Source organism: Myripristis murdjan, chromosome 23, assembly GCF_902150065.1.
Source record: "Myripristis murdjan chromosome 23, fMyrMur1.1, whole genome shotgun sequence".
NCBI lineage: Eukaryota > Metazoa > Chordata > Actinopteri > Holocentriformes > Holocentridae > Myripristis > Myripristis murdjan.
In genome coordinates, this window is record NC_044002.1 from 23,048,979 (window position 1) to 23,074,524 (window position 25,546).

The following is a 25,546-nucleotide window of genomic DNA, read 5'->3' on the forward strand; positions in this document are numbered from 1 at the left end:
GCACAGGACAAAGGGAAACACGGACTATATATACACACAAGGTAATGGGGAACAGGTGGAAACAATCAGGGCATGGCAGACAATCTGACGAGTGGGAAACACACAAGGGGAAGGGCAAGTGACCTGACACAAGAGGAGAGTGGGATTTAAAAATAAAACAGGAAGTCACTAGACAAGACACAAGAACAAAACCTAACAAAACAAAACATAATTCCTAAGACATGACACAACAAAACCTAACAAAACATAATAATTTCAAGGACATGACACTGTTTCATCTTTGGTGTCTCATCTGAGAGTGTGTAATTTTTCAACCGCCAGGAAAATGTTTGATTTTGAGATAAATATCAATTCTCTCACTTAGTGTGATCAATATGATCATTGGTCGTTTTGAGGAGGTGTGACTGTTTCATAAATTGCACATGGAGCAATTTTTAGTGCTTCTTGGCACTCAAATCTGCAGTCCTTTGTACAAAACTTATAAACTGATAAATGAGGCCCACTTAGCCATTTTTTGGCGGGCATATGTAGGACAAGAGGACGTCTATCATGTTCTTGATAATGGGGGGCGGTGGGTGAATGTCATGGGGCAAATGGTGGGCTAGGACCATATCCCAGGCATCCACCAGGTGAACATTCAGCCCTTTGAACACGGCCCGGAGCGCCTTGTCCCGCTGCAGTGAGTACCAGTCGCTGTTGATCAGCGCCACGTCAAGCGTCAAGGCCTTGAGGTTTCCTGTCCGGATGACCACCAGCGTGTCAGGAGCTCTGTCCAGCAGCCGCTGCACCGCCTTGCGGATGCTCTGAAGTCGCCGTAGGTACACCTCGACAGGATAAGTGCCAAAGTGAGCCCAGATGGTGAAAACCACGACAGTGTTGGAGCCTCCATCCAGCCTGTCCAGCTCATTGGCAACATAGCTGAGTTTGATGGATGAGACGGTCTCGGAACGGATTGGAGGGGCGTGGCAGTGAAACTTCACCAAGATGTTTCGGGCCGTGTCCACAGCCATGAAGGGTCCACACTGCTTACTACTGTGCAAGTCAATCGCCTTGAGGTCTAAGACAGAAAAAAATGCCATCAAAGGAGAGCATTACATAAAAAAACTCAAAGCTGATCTCTTGGTTTGGGGAACCAGGGAGAGTCAGAGGACTCTCTAGATCAGTGTTCCTCAACCCAGTCCTCAAGGACCGCCTGTCCTGCAGGTTTTGGTTTCAGCTCTGCTCTGGCGGTCCTTGAGGACTGGGTTGAGGAACACTGCTCAAGATCACAAGGGTCAAACCTTGTGCTGTGGAGGACTGAGATATTGCAGGTTTTCATTCCAGCCAAAAACTCCACCAGGTGATTTCACTGATTAGTCCCTTCTCTCTGCTTGAAGGTGAGGTAATCAGTGAAATCAGCTGGTGGAGTTTTGGGTTGGAATAAAAACCTGCAGCCTCTTGGGCCTCCATGGCCCCAGTTTGACACCCCTGCTCTAGATCAGTTATCATGGTAATGTCACAGAAGTATCACCGTTGTGCATTTCAATTTCAATTAAAGGCCAAGTCCCAGTTAAATGGAGAGTCTCTTTAACTGGCAGGGTATGATACACATCTGTCAAATAAACATCTGTGTCTCATTTGGCGGTAAAGAACCTAAATTTGGGTATTATTACATGTTATCAAACTCTGGTACTGGATCATTTACCTGGCAGCACACTCGTGTTGTTAAAGTATTCAAACCACTGTCTCACGGTGGAGTCGCCGTACATGTGCACCACCTTGTCTGTCAGACACTGGCTGATGGCGGAGGCGTCGTTGAACTGATGAACTGTGGCGCCCCCTAGTGCTCGCCATGCACCCTGGTAGTAATATCCAGCAGGTTCAGGCTTCACGGTGCTGCTCTTCACCTCTGGTTGTCCTGAGAGGAAGATAAAGACAAACATCTGTGACGTGAATGCCTGTCTCTGTGGTTCCACAGAACCACACAGAAAACCAACGACAGAAAACATTTTGCTGGTTTAATGCTGAATGTTTTCTGTCACCAAGAACAACCGTACCTGTCAGGCACTACATTACGGCTTCAGCCTCAGACATAGATACATTAATATCACCAATAGTTTTGTTTTATTTTGTGTTGTGTTGTGTTGTGATGTGTTGTTTTGTAAAGGAAACAAATTTCTCCATGTAGATTATTTCAAATAAAACAGGACAAAGTCTTATGTTTTTACTTTGTGCAAAAGGAAAACGTATAAGCACATAATTAACACAGATGTATTGATAAAACATGGTATTTATTTTTTTTTATATACCTTGCTCCTTCGGCAGCACAGTTACTTTGTCAGGCCCTGATGCACGAATGGAGACTTTCATGTTGACCCCACTGAGAAAAACACACAAAAGGACATATGAACATATGCTACATTCTTAAGAGGTAAATACTAGTATTACCTTATCAGTATATTAATTTGATTACACGAGGGCACTCAGTAGAGTGCAGACTTCCACCAAGATCACAGCTGGAGGTTATATACCACAAGGAAACACCTGGATCTGGACCCTGGACATTTGTCTTAAGAACATCTCTTCAGAAATGTATGTGTGACGTCACAGACACTAAAACCATCTTTTTATATAGCCAATGGTTTAAAAACACAAGGACACAAGTCTTGTCTATCCCTGTCTCTCCCAGCCCTCCCTCACCTTTTAAAGAGCGTCTCCTCCGTGGCCATGAGGTTTTGACTCACATGTCCTTTATAGTGCTTGATCCTGGTATCACAGCTCAGATTCTTTGGCTTGTAGCAGAACCACGGCTCCCCCGTGTGGAGGTCGGTGTAGTTGCACAGTGGCTGGTTTTGAGGCAGGCAGATGTTACAAACCATTGTTTCAGAGACAGAGCCGGAGCGGAAGAGGCTCTTGAACTCAACTCGGTCTGGGTACTCCATGTTCAGCCTGCGCAGCACCGTGATGGCCTCACTGGGGTGAACCAGTGTCACCTGACAGGGGGAGGAACCAGGGATTTCACTAAATGTTTTATGTTCTGTCTTATCAGTAAGGAATTAGAGGAGAGCATTAGCAAAAAAGTGATGCATGTTAGATGCACGTGCATTGACTGTTAACATAAGGTAGCACCACCAAGCGGTCATTGCATCATTTCACGTTGTTAATTGGCCAGTACATCATAAAATGGCAGTTGTGGTTAATTGCTTATGGTGACCACAGAAGTCAACATAGCCATAAAGCGTGTCACACTTGCTCGATGTGTCCTGCTGTGTTACACAAGGGTTAAAACCTAAAGTGCATGGTACCACTATGGCTTTGCAACCTCAAACCTAACACATTTTAGTCTATTTTATAAGTTTATTAGATTTTGGTTGTGCTTTTAGGGTCTTTAGGGTTTTAGGGTTGCAAAGTTTTAGACCCTCAAAAAACCACCATGTCTTGTGCTATACATTAGGGCTGGGCGATATGGCCTTTTATTAATATCTTGATATTTTTAGGCCATATCACGATACACAATATATATCTCAATGTTTTGCCTTAGCCTTGAGATGTTGCTTTGATGCATACAATCAAACCAGAATGACAATACTCGATATATATTGATATTTTTTTCTGTGATGTAATTGGGGTTTCCCCTAAAGCATTATAGCATAGCGTCCCTGTTAGTTTCTTTTTTTTTTTTTTTTTTCAGAGACAAATCCTTAAAATAAAACGGTCAATTATAAGTTTAAGCCACGTGCCAAATGTCACACAGGCACCTTTATTAACAGAGGTCACGGCACAATATCAAAATGTATAAAACAAAAAAAACTGTGTGCATTTATGAAATAAAATGCTCCTTGAATAAAATAAAACAATAATAATGTCCCTTTTCTGCATGATAAAAAAAAACAAAAACACAGTAATTAATTCAAAAATACACTGTTACAATTTTAACAGTAAACAGACTTTTCCACTGCTAATGAAGTTTGCAGCAGGTTTGGTTCGGCGCAGCAGGCTGGGGAGGCTCTGTAGTCTGGGTCGTAGCACGTAGCTTTTTTCCGCCTTCTCTCCCCCCTTCTCTCTCTCTCTCTCTCTCACTTTTTTTCTCTTCAAGCCGCACGTGATTAATCAATTTGTGTGGTGTCGTCTCTGTGTCCAATAGTATGTGTCTGCACTGAGCAGAGGTGGGAGGGGCAGCAGCTACACACACAGCACACACGAACAGGAGAACAGGAGGGAGGGAACCGAGAGAGAAAGAGAGCGAGGGGCCACAAGGACAGACGTCACGCACACGCTGGAAAGGTGTAATTAAGAAAATGAGTGGCAGCAGGAAAAGGAATAAAATGTCGAGAGTGTAGAGTCTGCAAGAAAAAAATCTCTTATCGAACCGGCTCCACAAACAACCTGCACAGGCACATGAGAACTGTCCAGCCATCAGTGCAATGGGAAGAAAAAACACAAGCAATCGAACCTGATATTAATGAAGGTGCCAGTATGTCTACTGCAACTGTTGCTGCTGCTGCTGCAGTGTGTACAGCAATTCAATTCAACTGTAAATAGTTAAAAGTTTGTTTTTGTATTTTATAATATATTTTTTGTAGCACTATGTAGAGTTAATAAATAAAGGCATATTTATATAATAAACATATATAAATAAGTTATAATACGTTTTTGTTTACATTAGTAACTGATTTTGCGCATAATTTTACATTATTGTTGGTAATAAATTAATTTAAGCAACAAAAAATCTGAAGAGCCGCTTGGGAGCCGAAAGAGCCGGCTCTTTTTAGTGAGCCGAGCCAAAAGAGCCGGTTCTCTAAAAAGAACCAGAATTCCCATCACTACTAGTCTGAGGGGGTGTGCTCCAGTACGGTATGGGCGTTCACGCATGAGCACATGCACAGTCACGCACGCAGCATGTAAACGTGGATACGACGTAAATCATGCGACCATCCCTTCCCCGTTTCCTCCTGCCTTTGCAAAACCGTTTTATGCGTGCAGTGTGATTACCGGCAAATCGCTGCGTTGCACAATCAATAATCAACCATGTTGTCTGTGTCATTGGGCCAATCCCATTTCTTATTTTCACCCCTACCCCTCTTTTTCGAGTGCCACTTGCCCCTTGCAACAAAGTTACAAGGGGTAGGGGTTGAAATACTCCCCTATGAAATGGGACAACCCTTCATCCCCGGAAACGTCATCATTAGTCATCAGTGACGTTGTAAACAGACGCGACAATTTTTTTTTGACGGTAAATCTCAATCTCAAAATGACGTCTTCAGCTGTGGTAATCTCTCTTGCGTGGGCTATTGGCATCTTTTTGCGGTTGTCAATAGCGAATCTGAAGAATGTAAGGAGATGTCTCCGCTGTGCGTCGTGCCGCCGATAAGAACGCCCCTCAGCCGTTGTAAAATCCCTGTAACCCGCGGCTTCTCGGGGCTTATTGTTTAATTCTACGCCTGGGAGCACCGGTGAATCAGCTTGAGGTATGAATGATAGACCGTAAACAAGTTTTGTTGTAGTTAGCCCGACGTTAGCCACACAACATGCTAGCCAGCTGGTGTAGTGGTGTAATGTCAAACAAACAATCGCCGACTTTATTGATTTTTGTGTTAATTGTGTGAGAAGTGTGGGAGATTTCTCGTAGCACTCGCTTTGGAGTGTGCCTCTGAAAAAACTCTGTTTGGAGGGCTATATAGCCCCTAGCACTCCACCCTTCCCCTCTGCCTCAACAAGAATAGGGACATCCCTACCCCTATATGTGAACGCGCAAAACGGAGGGGTAGGGGCAAGTGGTAGGGTTAAGGGGTGAATTGGGATTGGCCCAATATTGTCTGGGGAGGGGGAGTGGTAGTTGTGATGATGATGATGATGATGATGATGATGCATTTTATTTATAAAGCGCCTTTCTGACACCCAAGGTCGCTGTACAAAGCAAAAAAGAACAAACAAACATTTAAGAACAAACAAACATTAAGGCTACAGGTCACAGAGCGAGGGAGGCGGTGTGTGTGAGACATGGACACAGGGAGAGAGAGAGGAGAAATAGGTGCGAACTTGCAGCCCATGGGAAGAAATGTATTGCTATTTTAACGCAAAATGAACTATATCGAAAAGATACTGTCTTATATCGTGTGTTATATCGCGTTTAGAAATATATTGATATAAATTAAAATCTCGAGATATCGCCCAGCCCTACATCTCAGTCAGTTCCACCAATGCCCCCCTAAAGGCCGACCAGTGAATGGGCGTGTATTCTGCCAAAAAGTGCGCCTTTTCACCCATTCCCAAAAATCCATGGGTTGCATGCTTTTTGCTTGGAGCTGGGTGATTAAAAAATGTGTGTGACCAACAGGGTCAAGATGTTTTGTAGAGTCCAATGCTGTTTTAGGGTTAACTGTCCCTTTAACAGGAATCTGGCATCATAGTTTTTTTTTTTTTTTTTTTTTTTTTAAATAAACCAAATCTTGAATAGGGAGAACTTTTCATTCTCCTGCTTTATACCACTGACTCAACTGTCCTCCAATCAATACATTTACATTCACACTGAGCAACAACATAGACTTTGGTGTCACCTCAACTTGTGCTCGTCCCTCCCATAGTAATGGAAACACAGCGGTGTAGGAGCCGTTCAGGTGGTCCACCACTCGCCCGGCCACACCTGCACCGAGGGTCCGGTCATGCAGCCGAGCAACCAGGAAATCTCCCCCGAAGTGTTTTGGTCGACCCTGGAAGTCACCGAATTTGGATCAGAGCCTCCAGCTCATCACCTACATGCCACTGACCTCCTGCCCTCACCGGCAGGATTGTGATGGTGCTGTGGGCGGGGTCAGAGGTCGTGTTCAGGGATATGGGCACAGGGAGGCGAGGGGTTTCAGGCCAAGCGATGGAGTCCAGCAGGCGGCGTTCCTCAGGCGACAGCTGCTGGTGGCTGCAGTTGACAGGAGTGGTGGGGGTGGTTTTATTCTGAAACTGTCAAGGAGATGGGAAAAAAAGATAAAAACGCATTGTTAGTGGGTTTGACACTGGACGAGATTAGAAGCGAAGACACCTAAACCTCAGGTCCTCATTTATTGAAGGTCTCAGTAAAGGGAATGACTGAATGACTGAATGAATGAATGAATGACTTAACACCCGATGAACAGCTGTTACTTTGGCCACTGCTGGAGTCTGGAATCAAGTGAACAACAAAGTAGTTTGTTAGTGTTTTAACTTCATTTTACAGCAATTGTTGAAGCCATTTTACAGATTTGCCTATTTGTTTATTTTATTTATTTTTTTTGCTATGAATTATGCCTGATTATTATGTTGAAATGTTTATGTTTGGGGCTCATTGTTATGTTTATTTATTATACAAATGAATTGATGACCGTGAGAGGGTGACGTTACATATGTGGGTGTCACTGGATGATTAGGCACAGGTGAACAGGTGTTCACAACACAGAGCGGTGAAATAATGATAAATGACTCCAACAACAGCCTTGTGAGAGTGAAATGTATCCCTCATTTCCATCCCAAAAGTGCATTGCTTCACCTCACGTATGGTTTTGTCCCACCAAGCTGAGGCCTGTATCACGAAGCATGCTTATTTTTTCCCTGGATTACTCAGACCTATCCGGATACATTAATCGAGATCATGGTGATCAGGGATAACTGGTATCATGACGCTGGTTATCATGGCTCATTCGATCCAGGTTTGCCTCACTATAAGAGCCATGAATGCGCACGTATAAGAGGTGGGTTCTGAGGCAACAGACCAATCACAAACATGAGTGACAAGGAAAAACGCAAAGCGTGTTTCACGGCGGAGGAGCAGCGTGTTATACTGGGAAAATATGAGGAGGAAAAACAAAATTTACACACTAAATCGAACACCGCGGCTGCCGCGAAGAGAAGGCAGAATGCTTGGCAACGAATTGCCGACTCCATAAATGCGCAAGTTACACATCAGTGGCTCAAGTAGTCCACATCTGATGCTGAAACCTATAAACTCACTGCACTGCAGATGTGCCGTGTGTATGACAGGTATAGTTGAATTCCTCCAGGTGTAACCCCTCAGGGGGTAAAAGAACGTGGGAGCAAGTAAAAACACAAAAACACAACACAAGAACATCATTGAATTTGGTAAGTTTGCCTTTTTATTATAGCCTCTTATACAGGCTATAATAAAATAAAGGGGACGCCAAAATTCAGTCACATCAGTACATCAGGTTGACAGCCTGAATAAAATCATATACTGAGCTGCGTTAGAACTTAGAAGGAACAAAAGGCAAATATAAAGGCCGACTCGGCATCTTGAATGAAGGGTAGGGGAGAGTGGGGTAAGTAGTGCCAATATTTACTTAAAGTGCCTTTAAAGCGAGGGGATTACAGTAATGCCTCCAACTAAAATATGCACATATAGTTTAGGATGTTGTGCATCCCTGGGAACAATCACTTTGGATCTTATATAAACTGTTTGAGAAATATAGCTTTCGAAAAAAAAAGTGGTTTTGTGGCACAACTTGCCCCCGGTGCGGGGTAAATTGTGCCATTAGAGAGAATACACTGGGGTAAATTGTGCCATTGATAATTGAAGTAAAACAGATCATTTTAATCTCACAAATGATAATGCTATATGAAAGCAAAACAAATTCAATACAAAATTATTTATTTAACATTTATTTATTATTTTAACAAGATCACAGGCCACTTTTCTATAACGAGGCCTAGCGCCACATGAACACATACCCAGAACAAAATAAAAAGTCCAAAATGAGCACCTGCAAATCATCTTCATCTGAATCTGAATAGTTTTAGTGATCAAAGGTAAGAAGACAATGTACAATAACAATAAAATACAATTTCAAGGCAAGCACATAATAAAGTAATATATCGTATATAATCACAAGTTGTGCCACTGGCACAACTTATCCCAGGCCCTTTGGCACAAATTACCCCAAGCCCACCATTTTGAAAAAAATGCATCCCCCAGCTGTTTTGAGCTAACATCATGCTAACTGTATAGACTCATGGTGTAGCTTACTAAAGTACTAAAACCTGTGTGAACTGTTTTCAAAATTTTCTATAATTGTTCAAACACAGCAATCAAAAAACCTTCATCATAGAAATTTTACTTTGGAGGGCAAAAAAATGTTTTTTGAACTGAAATGTGCTTACCTCTCAAGCTATGTGTCTCCCTTCTTTGCAGGATGAGTGAAATGGATGTCTCTTCAGAAATATGTGATCACATGACCAACTTCTTCTATGGTTTTCTAGATAACAGGGGTGGCACTACTTGCCCCTTGGCACAAATTACCCCACTCTCCCCTACAAATGATCCTTTTTCACATTTGCATCAGCGAGCTGTCAATTAGGCCCATTCTCTCACCCAGGAATAATTTACCCTCCAAAAATATTTAGAGCTACTTAATTGTGGCATTTTAAATGGCCCTAAAATGTTGTGAAACGCCTCTAAAAATACTTTTAATTATCAAATTTCCTTTAATGATCTGTCGTGTGTTTTCCTCTCCTACAGAGTGTCAGCTTTGTATAGCAGGCAGCTGTTAGCCAGGCTGAAGTGCTGCTTCACATTAATAGTACAGCCTTTCTCTTATACAGAGAGTTGTCGGTAAAATGTTACGGATATGACTGGTCCAGGAAAATCCTTTCATGCCGTAATGCTATCCTTATTTGGACTCGTTGTTCAAGGAGATCCTCAATGATTGGGCAGGCCACGTTTTGGCAAACAGCTGATTGGCCAGGGGGCGGTGCTTTATGTAGGATTCAATCCTATCCTCTGATCCTATCCTCTGATCGGGATATAAAAACTATCCTGAAACTGTTTTAGCTGCCAAATTGTAATTTGTCATTGTTTTGTGATAATTTTATTATTTGTCAAGCTCAATTAGTCAAACTGATTTAAATTGATAATTTACATGTAGAGTTTATTATTGAATTGAATTTTTAATTTTATGAGGGACATTCCTAATTATTATGGTTTTTGTTGCACGGGGGACATATTTTGGTGCGACACCTACCTGTTTTTCACATGCGCTCGCTATGCATTGGTGTTGGATGCGGTGAAGATGGACAACTGCTAAGCTGGCGTTGTTCGACATGTTTTTAGCTGTCAGTAAGTTGTGGTGGCAGCCTATTTGTTTTATTTCCGTTTTGAAGGATATTTGCTCATTCAGAGACTAAATTTTATGTTTATCTCTGGAATTGGAAGAAGAAAGTTCTGAAGATTTCCCATGGGCGTAGCCAGAAATTTTTCACTGCAGTTGCTTAGTAGTTGCTATGCAACTGTACGGAGTTGCTTGTCAATTTACTACAATGCCAATTAAACAGCATAGAGGATATGGATGTCATTATTGGCCTACTCATTCGAATCAGGGCCATCTGGGAGTTATGCACGCGCACCATGAAACAGATAAACATTATGGTGCAGGCCTAGGCCTGTCAAAATCAATTTGAAGTTTGTCGTTGATAATTTAACTGCTGGTGTATATATGCCGCTTTTTCACGGCAGTGAGAAATGCACATAATAGCCCTAGCCTACAAACCATTTAACAATAACCTGTTGAATTAATTGAATGGCAAAATGCGAAGGAATAGGCCACAGAAAAGAACTAAATTATAAAACACCCACCTGCATTATAAAACCGATATCCGACCTGCATTATAAAACAACAACCTTAGAACGCCCGTCAGCCGTTGTAAAATCACTGTTACCCTACATATAGCCCATAAAATAAAGTTACAAGAAAAAAATCAACAATTTATTAGGAATAATGCAACAACAAAATAATTAATTGAGAACTATTTACTCTTCCACCAAGCTATAGCGTAAAATCCAGCAAGGTTGTGGACAGAATGGTTGCCAAGCAACACAGACGCTGAGATCGGGTGAAAATCAACAGTCTCTTTCCTCTCCTCACAGCAGCTCGAACAGACCAGTTTGTTTCACAGTCGCCACTTCATTTCTCGCAACAAATGTAACGATCAAGCTATGTCTGTTTAGACTGGCGCGGGGATATTTTGTGCTGCGATCTGCCTCAGAATGCAGCGGGTTACACTGGTTTTACAATGGCATGGAACGCGGCTCAGCCAATCACATTTAAGGATGGGAAGCACTCGTTTTATAATTAAGCAATAAGCCCTGAGAAGCAGTGAGTTATAGTGATTTTAGTCCGCTGCGCGTCGTGCACTACTAAACAACACTACTAAACAACACTACTAAAAAAAAAACCTTGCATTTTAGTTTTCAGCCTTGGGGTTGCTTTGCGGTTGCTGGGCCACATTTTGGTGTTGCTATAGCAACTGCAAGCAACCCCCTGGCTACGCGCCTGAGATTTCCTCTGGACTCATTTCCCTCACGGTCATGTGCAGCCATTGAGGTAACGTTGCTAGCCAGCAATATTGTTATTTATTTTATTGTACTTTTATTTTATATCTTGTATAATTATTCGGTAATTCTGTATTTATGTTTGTGTATGTGCTTATAGTTCGACGGTGACGTGGTGACGTGATGACGTGGTGATAACAAGGTGACCAGTGGTTTAAATAAAAGTCATCTGTATGAAGAACAGTGGTGCAGTTTATGTCCCGGAGGGAGTGATTTTCTATCCCGATCAGAGGTGAACCAGCTTTGTGATACAGAAAATCCGGAGTTGAGCCTGAAGTTATCTCGCTAATGCCTTAATCCGCTTCGTGATACAGGCCTCTGCTGTGAACCCAGAAGCAGGACTGACTCTGTTTTTAGAAGCAGAGTTTGAGCCATCTGCACCATCTAGTGGTCAGAAATTGCTTACTGCAGCTTTAAAGAGGAATAACCACTATTGCATTGGGTAAGTGGTTTTTGTTTTGGTTCCAGGGAGGTGAATTTAACAGCCTTGCCATGTAACCACTGAGTCACTGGTATTCAACACAAACCCTCTCAAACCCATGCAGTTATGCTATGGCCATTTGTTCAGTTTTGCCTCTTTAAAGAGCAACTCAACCTCAGCACTTGGGGATCGAACTGGGACCCCTCCGATTACCAGACGACCGGGCAGCGCAGCAGACGTTTAGTGCTGAGTTGCCCTTTAATTCACTTCTCTTCTCTTCTCATCTCTTCCCCTGATTTTCAGTATTTCTCTAAATAGTTGGAAGCAAAGGAAAGCTTCACACTCAGACTCCTTCGGTTTATTTCAAATACTCGACGTTTGGGGCAGAGCCCTCATCAGAAACATTGCAGGCTTGAAGGAACAGTGAAGAAACATTGGTTGAATATCAGAATACATGCAGTGTTTGGGGTGATATAGCAGCTGTTTGCATCACAGAATGCGCTCAGGTGGCCTGCCTCTCTCCACTCAGCACCTCTCTCTTGCTGTGTGAGGCGATTACGCAGGAGTATGTGGTGTCTGTCTGTCCTGATGGGCAGCGTGCCTCTCAGTCCTCCATGACATTTCAGTCTTGGATGCATTCACAGAGGACTGAGAGGCCCAGTTTATATTACAATGGCCCTTACGTTACTATGTGGTGTAAAGTTACTGTGAGGAGTTGTCATCATTCTGGCTCTTGTGCTCTCTTCTGTTGTTCTGGTGTGTGTTCCCTACCCAGGCTTCCTTCCTGACAGAGCTTGCAACCTTCGACTGTTTTTCACAGTCCTGGAGTGTTTTTAACTGATGGCTGTCGCTCATTATGGTCGTGTGCTTATACATTACATAAGCACACACACGCACACATACACATATACAGTCAGTGGCCAGTTCCTTAGGGCCACCTGCACAATCTAATACAATCCAAAACAACTGTTCTGCCATAAAGTTTCCTTTTATGATGCCTCTATGTTTGGCATTGAGCTCATAGTTAGGGGTGGTGAAATAGATAAATAGGGCTGAGAAACATTTAGAAACACTACAATATAATGTCCAGTACAAGACCTCTGCAAACTACAACCTCAGTAATAAACATAGAATTAAATTTACACATTCTGCACAATGTCAACAAAATGTGAACATTATAAACTTTGTTAAAAGGTAGAAATTATGGCAGAGCTGTTGCACTAAACTGCATTAGATTGTACAGGTGGAGCTGATAAAGTGGACAAACAAACAAATAAATTAATAAATAACTACAGCGGTGTTCTCACCTCCTGCGTGCTGATGTTACATCGCTGCACATACACAACGAGACAAGCCATGAAGATGGGGATGGTGATGGTAATCAAATGGATGACTCTCCAGCTTCTGCAAGCGCCGGTTTCCATCTCAGCCGACCCTGTGGCTGCAGAACGGCACCATGACTCGTCACGGGTGAACAAACAAACAAACAAACAAACAAACAAGGTGTTCTCGGAAAAAAAAACAAATATGATGATTTCACTTCAGGAAAAACTGTTCAACCATTTGGAAACATAACAACATTGTGAATGCTGAACTCTGTGGTATTTCCTGCCTTTGTTTAAAAATTAAACAAAGCCCCATGCGCCACAATAATTTACCACATTTGAATTTACTTTTACACATTTACTATGAGCACATTTACATGCACACCATATTCCTGTTTTATTCAGAATATCCTCAATATTCCAAATCAGAGCCCTGGCATGTGCCTGTTCTAATCGGAATATTGTGCCATGTAAACACCTTAATCGGAAAATGCCCCGTAGCGGAATATTCACTTATGTCTGCGCATGCTCAATTCACGAGGAATCCTGGGGCGTCTTTGTTGCTATGGTTACTGCAAGCGGGGAGAACGACATGGCGAACAGCAGCAAGAGCCAGGAGACTGCAGTCTGCTCTCAGCTAATGAAAGACTTAAATATCATGGAGTATATATCTGTGGAGTATATCATGGGAGAAAGACAGAAATAGCGACAGAAGAAGACTTCTTCTGTCTGCATTTCCAGCAGACCAGACACCTATACGCGCACTGCTGCCCCCCCCGTGGCTGAGTGTTGCATTACGTAAGAGAGTGGAATACGCCGCAACACGGGAACATGCCAAGTAACATGTAAACGGAATATTCCAGTAGCCACAGCGCAGTTACCTTAGCCTGGAATATTGACCCTGAACCGGAATATGGTGGGCATGTAGAAAAGGCCCGAGGCACAGTGTGTGCTCTGCATTGGCGGCCATCTCCTTAAAACTTGTGCGAAGCCACTGTCTGACATTCTTGCTTTTATCTTTAACAAGTCACTCCAGTCACACAAGGTCCCTCATCTCCAGAAAGAGTCAGTCATTGTGCCTGTACCTAAGAACAAGTCACCTAAGTCACTTAATGACGACATACCAGTGGCACTCACGTCCCTCACCATGGAAGCCTTCGAAAAAAAATAGTCAAACAGGAGATTTTGAGAGCAACACAATTTCAACTTGACCCCCTTCAGTTCGCTTACAGGACAGGGAGGGGCGTGGAGGATGCCTCTGGCACCCTACTCAACATGGTTTTCAACCACTTAGAAGTCGTCTGTGCTAAATCCCAACAATGGATGTACATTTATCACAAACTAAGGAGTTTTAACACTGACTGTACTTTTATGAGGATCTTTTATTTTTGTTTTATTGAGGCTGTTTTAACTTTTTGTTTTATCTGCTGGTTAGGGTCTCTATCAGTGTTCCCTCTAATTTTTCATGTGTCTGGGCATACACACAAGCTCCTTGAGCACACTGAGGACCACTGTGAGCAACATCAGATGTGCACGCTGTGGCCACACACCAGTATCACACCTGTTTCACCGCTTGTTCTTCTATTTGCACATACTCTGACAGCCATTCCATCTTAAAAGAACCGCATTTCTTTTTTACTTTGGCTTGGTGAGTGGATGTGTCGCTGCCCGTTCGTTTCGCCATGATAAGGGGTTAGCATTTGCGTCTCTTAACTCTACCGCACTGTTGTTAGCTAGCTAACCTGCACCTGTATGGGCAGGGCACATATGCAAGCACTGTCAATGCTATGATTGGCTGCATAGCGTAAGTGAACCGTATCGTATCATTGGCTGGACACCTGTCACTCACTGAGTTACATTGCAAAATGGTACAGAAAACAATATTATTGGTCTAATTAATTAGATTAGATTAGGTCTAATATTAGATATTAATTAATACGTTTATGTTGAATTTTATTTTATGCGCTGTATAGATTTTCTTGTGCGCTGAGAATGTGCAAGCAGTGCGCGATTGCGCAAGCGCACAGCTGAGAGGGAACATTGGTCTCTATCAATCAAAAACAAAAAGAGGCTTGATGGCATTGTCAGAGTATGCAGTAAGATTGCAGGCACAACCCTCCCTGACCTCTCCCATACTTTTAACACCAGGATTTCAAAGAATGCCAAAACCATTGCTGCCGACCCTAGCCACCCCCTGTCGTGCCATTTTAAGCCACTCCCATCAGGGCGTAGGTACTCCATGCCTTGATGCAGGACAAACCAAGCGGAGGTGACAGCAGAGGATTTACTTCTGTTGTGTACTCCCACCATCGATGAAACAGTGGTTTCACTCCAAAAACTGGTGCCAGTTCCTGAGTTTGCACCTCAGTTCTATGAAAGCAGTTCGAGAACAGAACCTTTTTGGTGGAAAAGACCTATGTGAGGAGAATTAACTCAGCATACATGTTTTGATGGTGGGGGGAAGGCCCTGCTCCGGCCAGGATTTGAACCCAGGACCTTCTTGCTGTGAGGAAAACGACACGCCAGTAATGTCAGTAGGCTGAACCTGAAGAAGACAGTTATTACTGTTTTCCCCATCTGCTTTCATTATGCAGGAGATATTACACAATAAAATCAAGTAACTGAAATACTGTGTTGACCCTGTTGATCCCCTCCCTCCTTGAACAATAAAAATATAATTAAATCTTATATAGTTATCAATTCGATTTTATTTTCGTATAGCCTACCCCTTTCCCTGTTTTCTTCCCTCTCCTTTCCTTCCTTCTCTCCCCCCTTAGATATCAATACAGGAGATACAGGAATGAATATATTGTGGCTTACACATTAACATATTGGTTAATTTACAAGTAACTTGGCTACTGCAGACCGAGTTATTAGGTCACATGGAGAGTGATAAATAAAACCCTGAAGAAGACAGTTCTTGATCGAAAAAAAAAATCAGTGCTTTGAAATGTATTGGAGCTCGAGAGTGCATCGGGTCCCTCCTTTCCAGGTGTTGGAAGAGAATATTTCCTAAGGAGCATAGGATCCATAAATTAACGTTCTTTCCTAACATCCATTTCCAATCTAACGCATATTTACTTCCCGGTGTTACAGTCATGATACAATGCAAGGTTTTTCCTACATTCTCAAGATGTAATCCAATAGTTTTCCTTCCAAACAAACACACACACAGGGGCGTAGGGACGCCAGGGACATGTCCCTACCAATATCCAGCCACTACTGTATAGTCCCTACCGATATAAACACTGTCCGTCAGCATCCAGTCCATGCTTATGGTACACAAAGGGTTAACAGTAGTGATGGGTCGTTCGCGAACGAGTCGATTCTTTTGAATGGCTCTTTGAAATGAACGAGCCAGTTCCCAATTTCTTTGTTTTTTTGCTTTAATTCACTCAGGTATCCATTAATTTCGGTGTATTTGGTCATTTTTGCACGTTGTGAACAAAAAGAAAGATGAAGGAGTCATGTGTGTGACTTGTTTGGCCAGTCCTTACTGGCCAAGAATCTTGTGGAGCGTATTCTCACCGGAACAGTTTGGGACAGTCGTGGAGTGGTTGTTCACCGGTTATGTTCAAGGCAATGAGCTCTAGGCCAATCAGAGACAGGTAGGGCGTGTCTAAGACAGGTCTTGCCTGGGTCCTGCTATCTTTACCCTCTCGGCAGGCATAGACCAGCGGTATTTGGGGAAAACTATACTTTATTCTCTAATCAAGCTTTGAACATAATGACACGGATCAGAAAGCTAAATCTAGCTGTTGCAAAATTTAGCCTACCTCTTATGGACTCGTGCAGATATAACAAAGTGGTATGATTTTGGAGATAAAACTTTAGACTCAAGGCCAGCTCAAGGCTATGTCACATAAGGAAATGAGACTAACAAGATCTCGAGTCCACAGTAAAGTTGCATTCAAATTTGTGTGTGTGTGTGTGTGTGTGTGTGTGTGTGTGGCCACAGCCATCATGGCAGAGAAGAGAAAATCAACGGACATCCGAACATTTTTTTGTCCACCAAAACACAAAGTAAGAGCTCCACAGCGTATTACCTTAAAGAATAGTTGATTATAAAATGTTCACAAGAAATAAGTGAAATATGCCATAATATGTAAATGTTGCATATGTCAGTAGGCAACAGAGAGGGCAAGACAGGGAGAGGCAGGGAGACTCTCAGCTCTCAAATTAAACCGATTTGATTAACGTGACTGTAAAATTAAATCCGAGATTTTATTGGAAACATATTAAATAAGTTAGAATATGGTTGCTGACAACATGTGAAAAGACTGACAACTATATAGTGTTGAACTGTGGAGTTTGAGGGTAAAACTGTTTTTGAGGTAATTGTCAACATCCGAACAGTGTGAGCCTCTGCCACATCCACCAGGATGAACTGGATCAAGTTGACGTAAAAAAGATTTTCCAGCTCTTTATCTCTGCTAATGATAATAGAAGGAATGTCTTTGGGGCCTTCATTTACTCCTGTCTATGATCTTATGTTTTTGTTTGTTAATACAACTGTATATACATATATACACTATATTACCAAAAGTATTCGCTCACCCATTCAAATGATCAGAATCACGTGTCCTAATCACTTGGCCTGGCCACAGGTGTATAAAATCAAGCACTCAGGCATGCAGACTGTGAAACAAGACATTTGTGAAAGAATGGGCCGCTCTCAGGAGCTCAGTGAATTCCAGCGTGGAACTGTCATAGGATGCCACCTGTGCAACAAATCCAGTCGTGAAATTTCCTCGCTCCTAAATATTCCACAGTCAACTGTCAGTTCTATTATAACAAAATGGAAGCGTTTGGGAACAACAGCAACTCAGCCACGAAGTGGTAGGCCACGTAAAGTGACGGAGAGGGGTCAGCGGATGCTGAAGCGCATAGTGCAAAGAGGTCGCCGACTTTCTGCACAGTCAATTGCTACAGAGCTACAAACTTCATGTGACCTTCAGATTAGCCCAAGTACAGTACGCAGAGAGCTTCATGGAATGGGTTTCCATGGCCGAGCAGCTGCAGCCAAGCCACACATCACCAAGTGCAATGCAAAGCGTCGGATGCAATGGTGTAAAGCACGCCGCCACTGGCCTCTAGAGCAGTGGAGACGCGTTCTCTGGAGTGATGAATCACGCTTTTCCATCTCGCAATCTGATGGACGAGTCTGGGTTTGGAGGTTGCCAGGAGAACGGTACATTTCAGACTGCATTGTGCCGACTGTGAAATTTGGTGGAGGAGGAATTATGGTGTGGGGTTGTTTTTCAGGAGCTGGGCTTGGCCCCTTAGTTCCAGTGAAAGGAACTTTGAATGCTTCAGGATACCAAAACATTTTGGACAATTCCATGCTCCCAACCTTGTGGGAACAGTTTGGAGCGGGCCCCTTCCTCTTCCAACATGACTGTGCACCAGTGCACAAAGCAAGGTCCATAAAGACATGGATGACAGAGTCTGGTGTGGATGAACTTGACTGGCCTGCACAGAGTCCTGACCTGAACCCAATAGAACACCTTTGGGATGAATTAGAGCGGAGACTGAGAGCCAGGCCTTCTCAACCAACATCAGTGTGTGACCTCACCAATGCGCTTTTGGAAGAATGGTCAAAAATTCCTATAAACACTCTCCTCAACCTTGTGGACAGTCTTCCCAGAAGAGTTGAAGCTGTAATAGCTGCAAAAGGTGGACCGACATCATATTGAACTCTATGGGTTAGGAATGGGATGGCACTTCAGTTCATAGTATGAGTAAAGGCAGGTGAGCGAATACTTTTGGTAATATAGTGTACATATGTATGAGTCATTTTTGGGTTTGGGGTAATTGTGTCATAATCATTTCAATATTTTACAAGATTTTTAGGTTCTATGTGTTGGATTTAAAGTCGCCTATTTGTATTTGCATGTAGACATAAGGAGACATGAAGAGATCCTCTAAATTAGTCATTGCATCATTTTCTGTACTTTTAATATTTTCAAATATGTATATATAAATATATATATATATATATATATATATATATATATATATATATATATATATATATATAAATTGCGTAGACCTAAATAAGCCCAAATGAGCTTTTTTTTTTTTTTTTTTTTTTTTAAACAGGTTTCCTGAGAGTTATTATAGGAATATGATATCATAGAACTATTATCATCATGTTTGGTTTCCTCACCAAAATTCCCAGGTTTCATCCTCTAGCCAACAGTGTTGTCACTAAATTTCATGGCAATGCAACAAACCCTTTTAAGATTTTTATACGGCAAATCTATGTTAATATCTTCTTGTTTTTGGTGTCCAATTCACTGCATTTTAGCTCCTGGTGGTAAGCCATGTCTTTGTGATTATATCCCTCTTGGTAAAAATTAGTGATGTTTTCAAATGTGAAATCTGCCATTTGCCATTTAAAGGAGACAGCAAAACTTAAAATAACCTACATAACATATTACTGGTTAACTTAAAACCTATGGCATAACTTGTCCTCAGTTGGCACAGTACTTTAAAGTCATAGACTGGTATTCATTTGAGTGATGAGCTATATGTGTATATTTCCTATATCCATAATAGATACAGAGCATTTTTGACTTGATATAGTTTCCTTTTAAACATAAGATAAGTCTTACCTCAGCGGACACTCCCTCAGATGTAACTGTCGAAAACTGACGCAGCCTCAACATGGAGGTTTTTTTTCCTGTTGCTTATCGGTGATCAAGCCACTTCCTGTCACATGATTACCCACACTCAAGTACAGAAACTGAAAGTAAAGCTGAGGGGAAAAAAGTGCTTAGTGAATGTTGCAGGCTGCCAGGACTCTCCCATCATTTGTACAGGATACATCAGATGTACTTGCAAAATTATCGGCTTTGTTAAATATTAAAGATGCTTTTCTTGCAACCATGGATGTTGAGAGTTTATATACAAACATTGATCATATTGAAGGCCTTCAGGCTACTGAGTATTATCCAACATCAAGACAAAGTGATTGTATGGCACCAAATGAATTTATTTTACAGCTTACTGAATGGACACTCAAAAATAATGTGTTCTGCTTTGAGGTCTGGTTAGACAGACCAAGGGAACAGCTATGGGGGCTTGCTTTGCACCCAGCTATGCTTGTCTTTTCCTTGGTCTTTGGGAGAAGAAATACATTCACAACACATGCAACCCCTTCCTTGAAAATTTAATCTTCTAGTGCCGCTACACTGATGATGTCTTCTTTTGTTTTAAAGGTATAGAACCCAACTTTTGGAGTTTCACATATACGTAAACTCAGTCAGTGCACATTACAGCAAATAATGTGCAATACAGCAAAAGAGAAATCTCATTTTTGGATTTGTTGATCAGTAAAGAGATCTATATCTGTAGAGATGGCAGAACGTTTTGCAGGAAAGGGGATACAAGACACAAGTGGTCCAACAGGCCCGAAGGAGAGCCAATCAATGCAACAGGGATGACCTACTCATAAAAAGACAGAGACCAAAGAGGAATCAGAGGGGTAGATGATGCTACCATCACTCTGTTCAATTACTTACAAACATCTTGAGGGTACAAAAACACACGTCAGGCTTTTATTTTTAGATTTCTTGTCAGCTTTTAATACAATCCAGCCACATGTTTCAGTCAACAAATTATTGTCAGATTTTAATCTTAATGCTGGACTGGTGAAATGGGTGTTGGATTTTTTAACTTGTTGGCCGCAGGTAGTCAGGGCTAAGGTTTTTTTTTTTTTTTTCCCAGAAGCGGCTGTCATCCACAGGGTCACCACAGGGGTGTGTCCTGTCTCCTTTATTGTATATTCTTTACACTAATGATTGTAGGAGCAAACACAGTGACAGGCATCCTGTGAAATTCGCGGACGATACAGTCCTTATTAGTCTGCTCCAGGAAGGAGAGGTCGATCATGGACCAGTCTTGGAAGAGTTTGTAGAGTGGTGTGACAACCTCTTTCTGAAGTTAAATGTCCCATAAAACTAAAGACATGGCCATTGACTTTAGGAAAAACTCTCCCTCTACCTTTCCAACCACTATTAAAGGCTCACATGTTGAGACAGTAGAGCACTAGATAATACCTGGGTACAGTGATAGATAAAAACTAAAACTTTGATCTCAACACATCTGCAATCTGCAAAAAGGGCTTGCAGAGACTTTATTTTCGTAGACTAAGCAGTTTTAATGTGGATAAGATTCATGTTTTTTGTTTTTTGGTTTTTTTTTTTTAATCTATTTTAACGCTCTGTATTATTGGCTGGTATGGTAACCTCATAGTGCAGGACAAAAATCGCCTGTCAGATATTGTCAAGGTAGCCAGCAAGATTATCAGCACACAGCAGCTTTCACTGTCAGATATCTATAATCCACAAGTCCTGCAGAGTAGCCCTGACCACCCACTTCTAGAAGAATTTGTTCTTCCTTTTGGGTGGCGATATTGGTTCCCCAGGTTCAGAAGCAATAGGCTTAAATTTTCTTTTATTCCTAGTGCAATAAGCTTTCTTAATTTGCACTGAGCCTTGACGGAGTTAGTAAATTTTAGTATTGTTATAATTCCTTTTATTGATTTATTTCTATGGACAGCTCGATCTTACTCATCTTATTCATGAACTGAACTCAGACGTTAACTGTTGAAAACGGATGCAGCATGGAGGGTTTTTTTCTGTTGTTTCACAGTGATCAAGCCACTTCCGGTCACATGATTACCCACACTCAAGTGCAGAAACTGAAAACAGGGCTGAGGTTAAAAAAGTGCTCAGTGAATGTTGCAAGCTGGAGTCCGGGTTGGGGCAAACAGGGCAAGTATAAAGAGGTGAAGGTGGAGAAAACACAAACATTGTAGACGGGAAAATGAAGCTAAAAAAACTAACTCTCAATCGAATAACTCCAACCCAACATCAAGCAGGCAGTCAGGAATCGAGGGGTCAAATTTGATGCCACTAGGCTTGGGCGATATCCTAAATATAATATCACGATATTGCCCCTTGATACTGAATCAGGTCGAGCAAACTGTGCTGGGTGATGGACTCTGAAGTGTTGCCATGACATATGACTTCATTTCAATCCTTTGGCTCGCCATTTTCGCCAAGTTTGAAGGCAAATTACGGCCAAGCGGACGAGCTGGCAGTTCCTCTTTGAAACTAAATCCTCCATGTCTGTGTATTGAAGCGCTGCATGTGTGCTTACATAATGTTTTTCTTTCAAAATAAAAGGCCAAAGATGCCGTAACAGCTGTTCAGTATTTGACATTGTGAAAAATAGGATGGCAAATATCACAATATTTGGTAATATCTCATATTGGCCCAGGCCTAGATGCTACCCTAACTTTTGATAACCAAGTCCAAAATGTTGTTCAGTTATGTTTGTTTCAGCTCAAGATAATTTTTAAAATGAAGTAATTTCTATTAGCTGCTGATCTTCATGCATTGATCTATTCTTGGCTTGATTATTGCAGTGCACTGGGCTCCCTCCACCGTTTCCAGCGGGTATGCTCGGTATGCTGCTGCTTGACTTATTGCTGCAACAAAAGGCATGATCCCATCATTCCTGTGCTGGCCTCCCTGTACTGGTTCCCTATTAGATCCCTGATTGATTAAAGGCCTTAAAGAGCCGTTCTCCCAGATTTACCTTGGATTTATTAAGCTGGTATTTATTACATTACATTTGCAGAGGTGGAGATAATTAATTACTTTTTTTATTGAACAAACTTCAGAGCATTTTACAGATACTGCAGAGAATTATTACAAATGAGAAGTCTGACATTTTTGGTATATTAAGTTGTTAACCCTGAGAATGAACAGTAACAAAGAAAAGGGAAAGAAAAAGTACAAATACATAAATAAAATAAAATAAACCACACAGACATGCAAACACACACACACACACACACACACACACACACACACACAAATCTTAGGATGCAAGAGACATGTTTCTTGATGGATACATAAGAGGAAGAAAGAGAAAAACAACTTGTTATTAATAATGAAATGATAACAGTAATGATATTAGTTAAAAATTATTATTATTATTAATAATAATTCATTACATTTACTCAGGTTGCTGTAACGGTGTAGTTGTGTACTAGTTTGAGTATTTTTTTAAAGTCAGTAATTTAAATTATTCTTTACTTTAGAGTTTGTCCTTCATTACATTTTAAATCAGATCCATCACAGAGTACAAATGATCAATGACAGACTGTGGGACCTTTCACAATAAAAGCTCAGGCAGCAAAGATGAGACGCGGAACCTGCCTCTACTTTGTTGATTCTACGTTTTTATCATTTCCATATTTCACAATGCAACAGAGACCATATAGACGCAACCAGCAAGTGGAATGATCAGTGAGTTGAGAACCATGTTGACTCAACCATCACATTACATGCTTTTTCCACAAGTGTCAGTTGAATCTACAAGGTCCTCACCTCAGTTTAGTGAAATGCCCCTTTAAAAGAATGTAGTTTGCAGTGTGTTCTCTCCTCCTTTTCGAACTTTTCTACTTCTACTGCAGTCAAATACCAGCAGAGGAACAGTACTTGTACCTCTACTGCAGTCTTGACTTTCTCTGTACTCATGTCTTTTGGCCTTGTTCTCATTTTATCTGCTACGTGTATTTTTTAAATAACAGGAATAAAAAAAAAGCACAGTGAGCAGCTGGTTGGTGGAGCCACAGGAAGCAGCGCTTACATTTATAACTCTAAAAGTTTTTACAACAATCTTCTCATGGTGAAGTTGAGGAAGTGAGAAAACTGAGCAGTGTAGGCAGCAAAGTTGACACAAAGTTGACACAGTCCTCCCTATTTATACACAGTTAGGTCCATAAGAATTTGGACAGTGAAACAGTATTCATTATTTTGCCCTTGTACACCACCACAGTGAGTTGAAGTGCAGCCTTTCAGCTTTAATTTAAGGGGTTGAACAAAAATATGGAATTAACCTTTTAGGAATTACAGCCAATTTTATACATTGTCAACCCATTTTCAGAGGCTCAAAAGTAATGGGACAAACTACACATAACATACATAACTATAACTATAAGGATTATATTCAATATTTGGAGGAAAATTCTTTGCAGTCTATGACTGCCTGAAGTCTGAAACCGACGGAAACATCACCAAACTCCGAATTTCCACCCTTGAGACGCTCTGCCAAGCCTTTACTGCAGCTCCTTCAGCTGCTGCTGGTTTGTGGGTCTTTCTGCCTTCAGTTTGGTCTTCAAGTGAAAAGCAGCTCAGTTGGATTGAGGTCTGAGGACTGACTTGGCCATTGAAGAATATTCCACTTCTTTGCTTTCAGTAACCCTTGGGTTGCTTTCGCAGAGTGTTTTGGGTCATTGTCCATCTGCACTGTGAGGCGCCGTCCTATCAGTTTAGTGGCATTCGGCTGAATCTGAGCAGATAGTATAGCCCTATAAACATCAGAATTCATCCTGCTGCTTCCATCAGAAGTCACATCAATAAACACTAGTTGCCCAGTTCCACTGGCAGCCAGCCATGCCCATGCCATAACACTGCCTCCACCATGCCAGACAGATGATGTGCTCTGCTTTGGTTCCTGAGCTGCTCCTTTCATTCTCCACACTTTGCTCTTCCCATCATATTGGTACAAGTTAATCTTGGTTTCATCTGTCCAAACAACCTTTTTCCAGAATTATGCAGGCTTTTTTAGAAGGGTTTTTTTTTTTTTTTTTTTTTTTTTTTGCAAAGTCTAATGTGTCCTTCCTGCTCTTGAGTGACACCAGTGGTTTGCACCTTGATGTACACCCTCTGTATTTATATTCTCACAACGTCTCTTGACTGTAGATTGGCACACTGATACACCTTCCTCCTCCTGAGTATTTCTGACTTCCCTAAACGTGCGTTTTTCTTCACCAGGGAAAGAATTCTTCAGTCATCCACTTTAGATGTCTTCTGTGGTTTTTCAAGCCTTTTGTGTTGCTGAGCTTACCAGTGGATTCTGTCTTTTTCAGGATTTACGAAACCATTGATTTGGCTACTACTAAAGTTGTTGTTATCTGTCTGATAGATTTTTTTTTTTTTTTTTTTTTTTTGCTTCTTGAGCCTAATGATGCCCTCCTTCACCTGCATAGACATCTCTTTGGAGCGCATGTTGAGGGTTCTGATAAAGAGCCACCAAATACAAATGCAAACACTTTCAATGAACTCTCGACAATTATTTTCTTAATTTGTCTTGGAATAATGAAGGAATAGGCCACACCTGGCCATGACACTGCTTTTTAGTCAAGTGGGTGATTACTTTGGAGCCTCTGAAAATGGGGTGACAGTGTATGACACTGGCTGTAATTCCTAAAAGGTTAATTCCATATTTTTGTTCAGTCCCTTAAATTAAAGTCTGCCCTTCAATCACATCTTGATTACTCCATTTCAAATACACTGTGGTGGTGTACAAAGGCAAAATTAGACCTAATAAAGTGGCCACAATATTATGCAAATCATCAAAGTGATAATGGGT

At 41.6% G+C, this 25,546-nt stretch overlaps 1 protein-coding gene across 1 annotated transcript in view; it reads right to left on the reverse strand.

The window, feature by feature from the left end:
- Nucleotides 1-275: 275 nt before the first annotated feature.
- Nucleotides 276-25,546, reverse strand: part of LOC115355615 (NXPE family member 3-like) — a gene marked incomplete at its 5' end in the record, with an annotated part of 53,508 nt that continues 28,237 nt past the window's right edge. Inside the window, one exon of the mRNA XM_030046473.1 lies at nucleotides 276-1,057. Coding sequence (XP_029902333.1) covers nucleotides 504-1,057 — 554 coding nt within the window. The remainder of the gene's footprint in view (nucleotides 1,058-25,546) is intronic.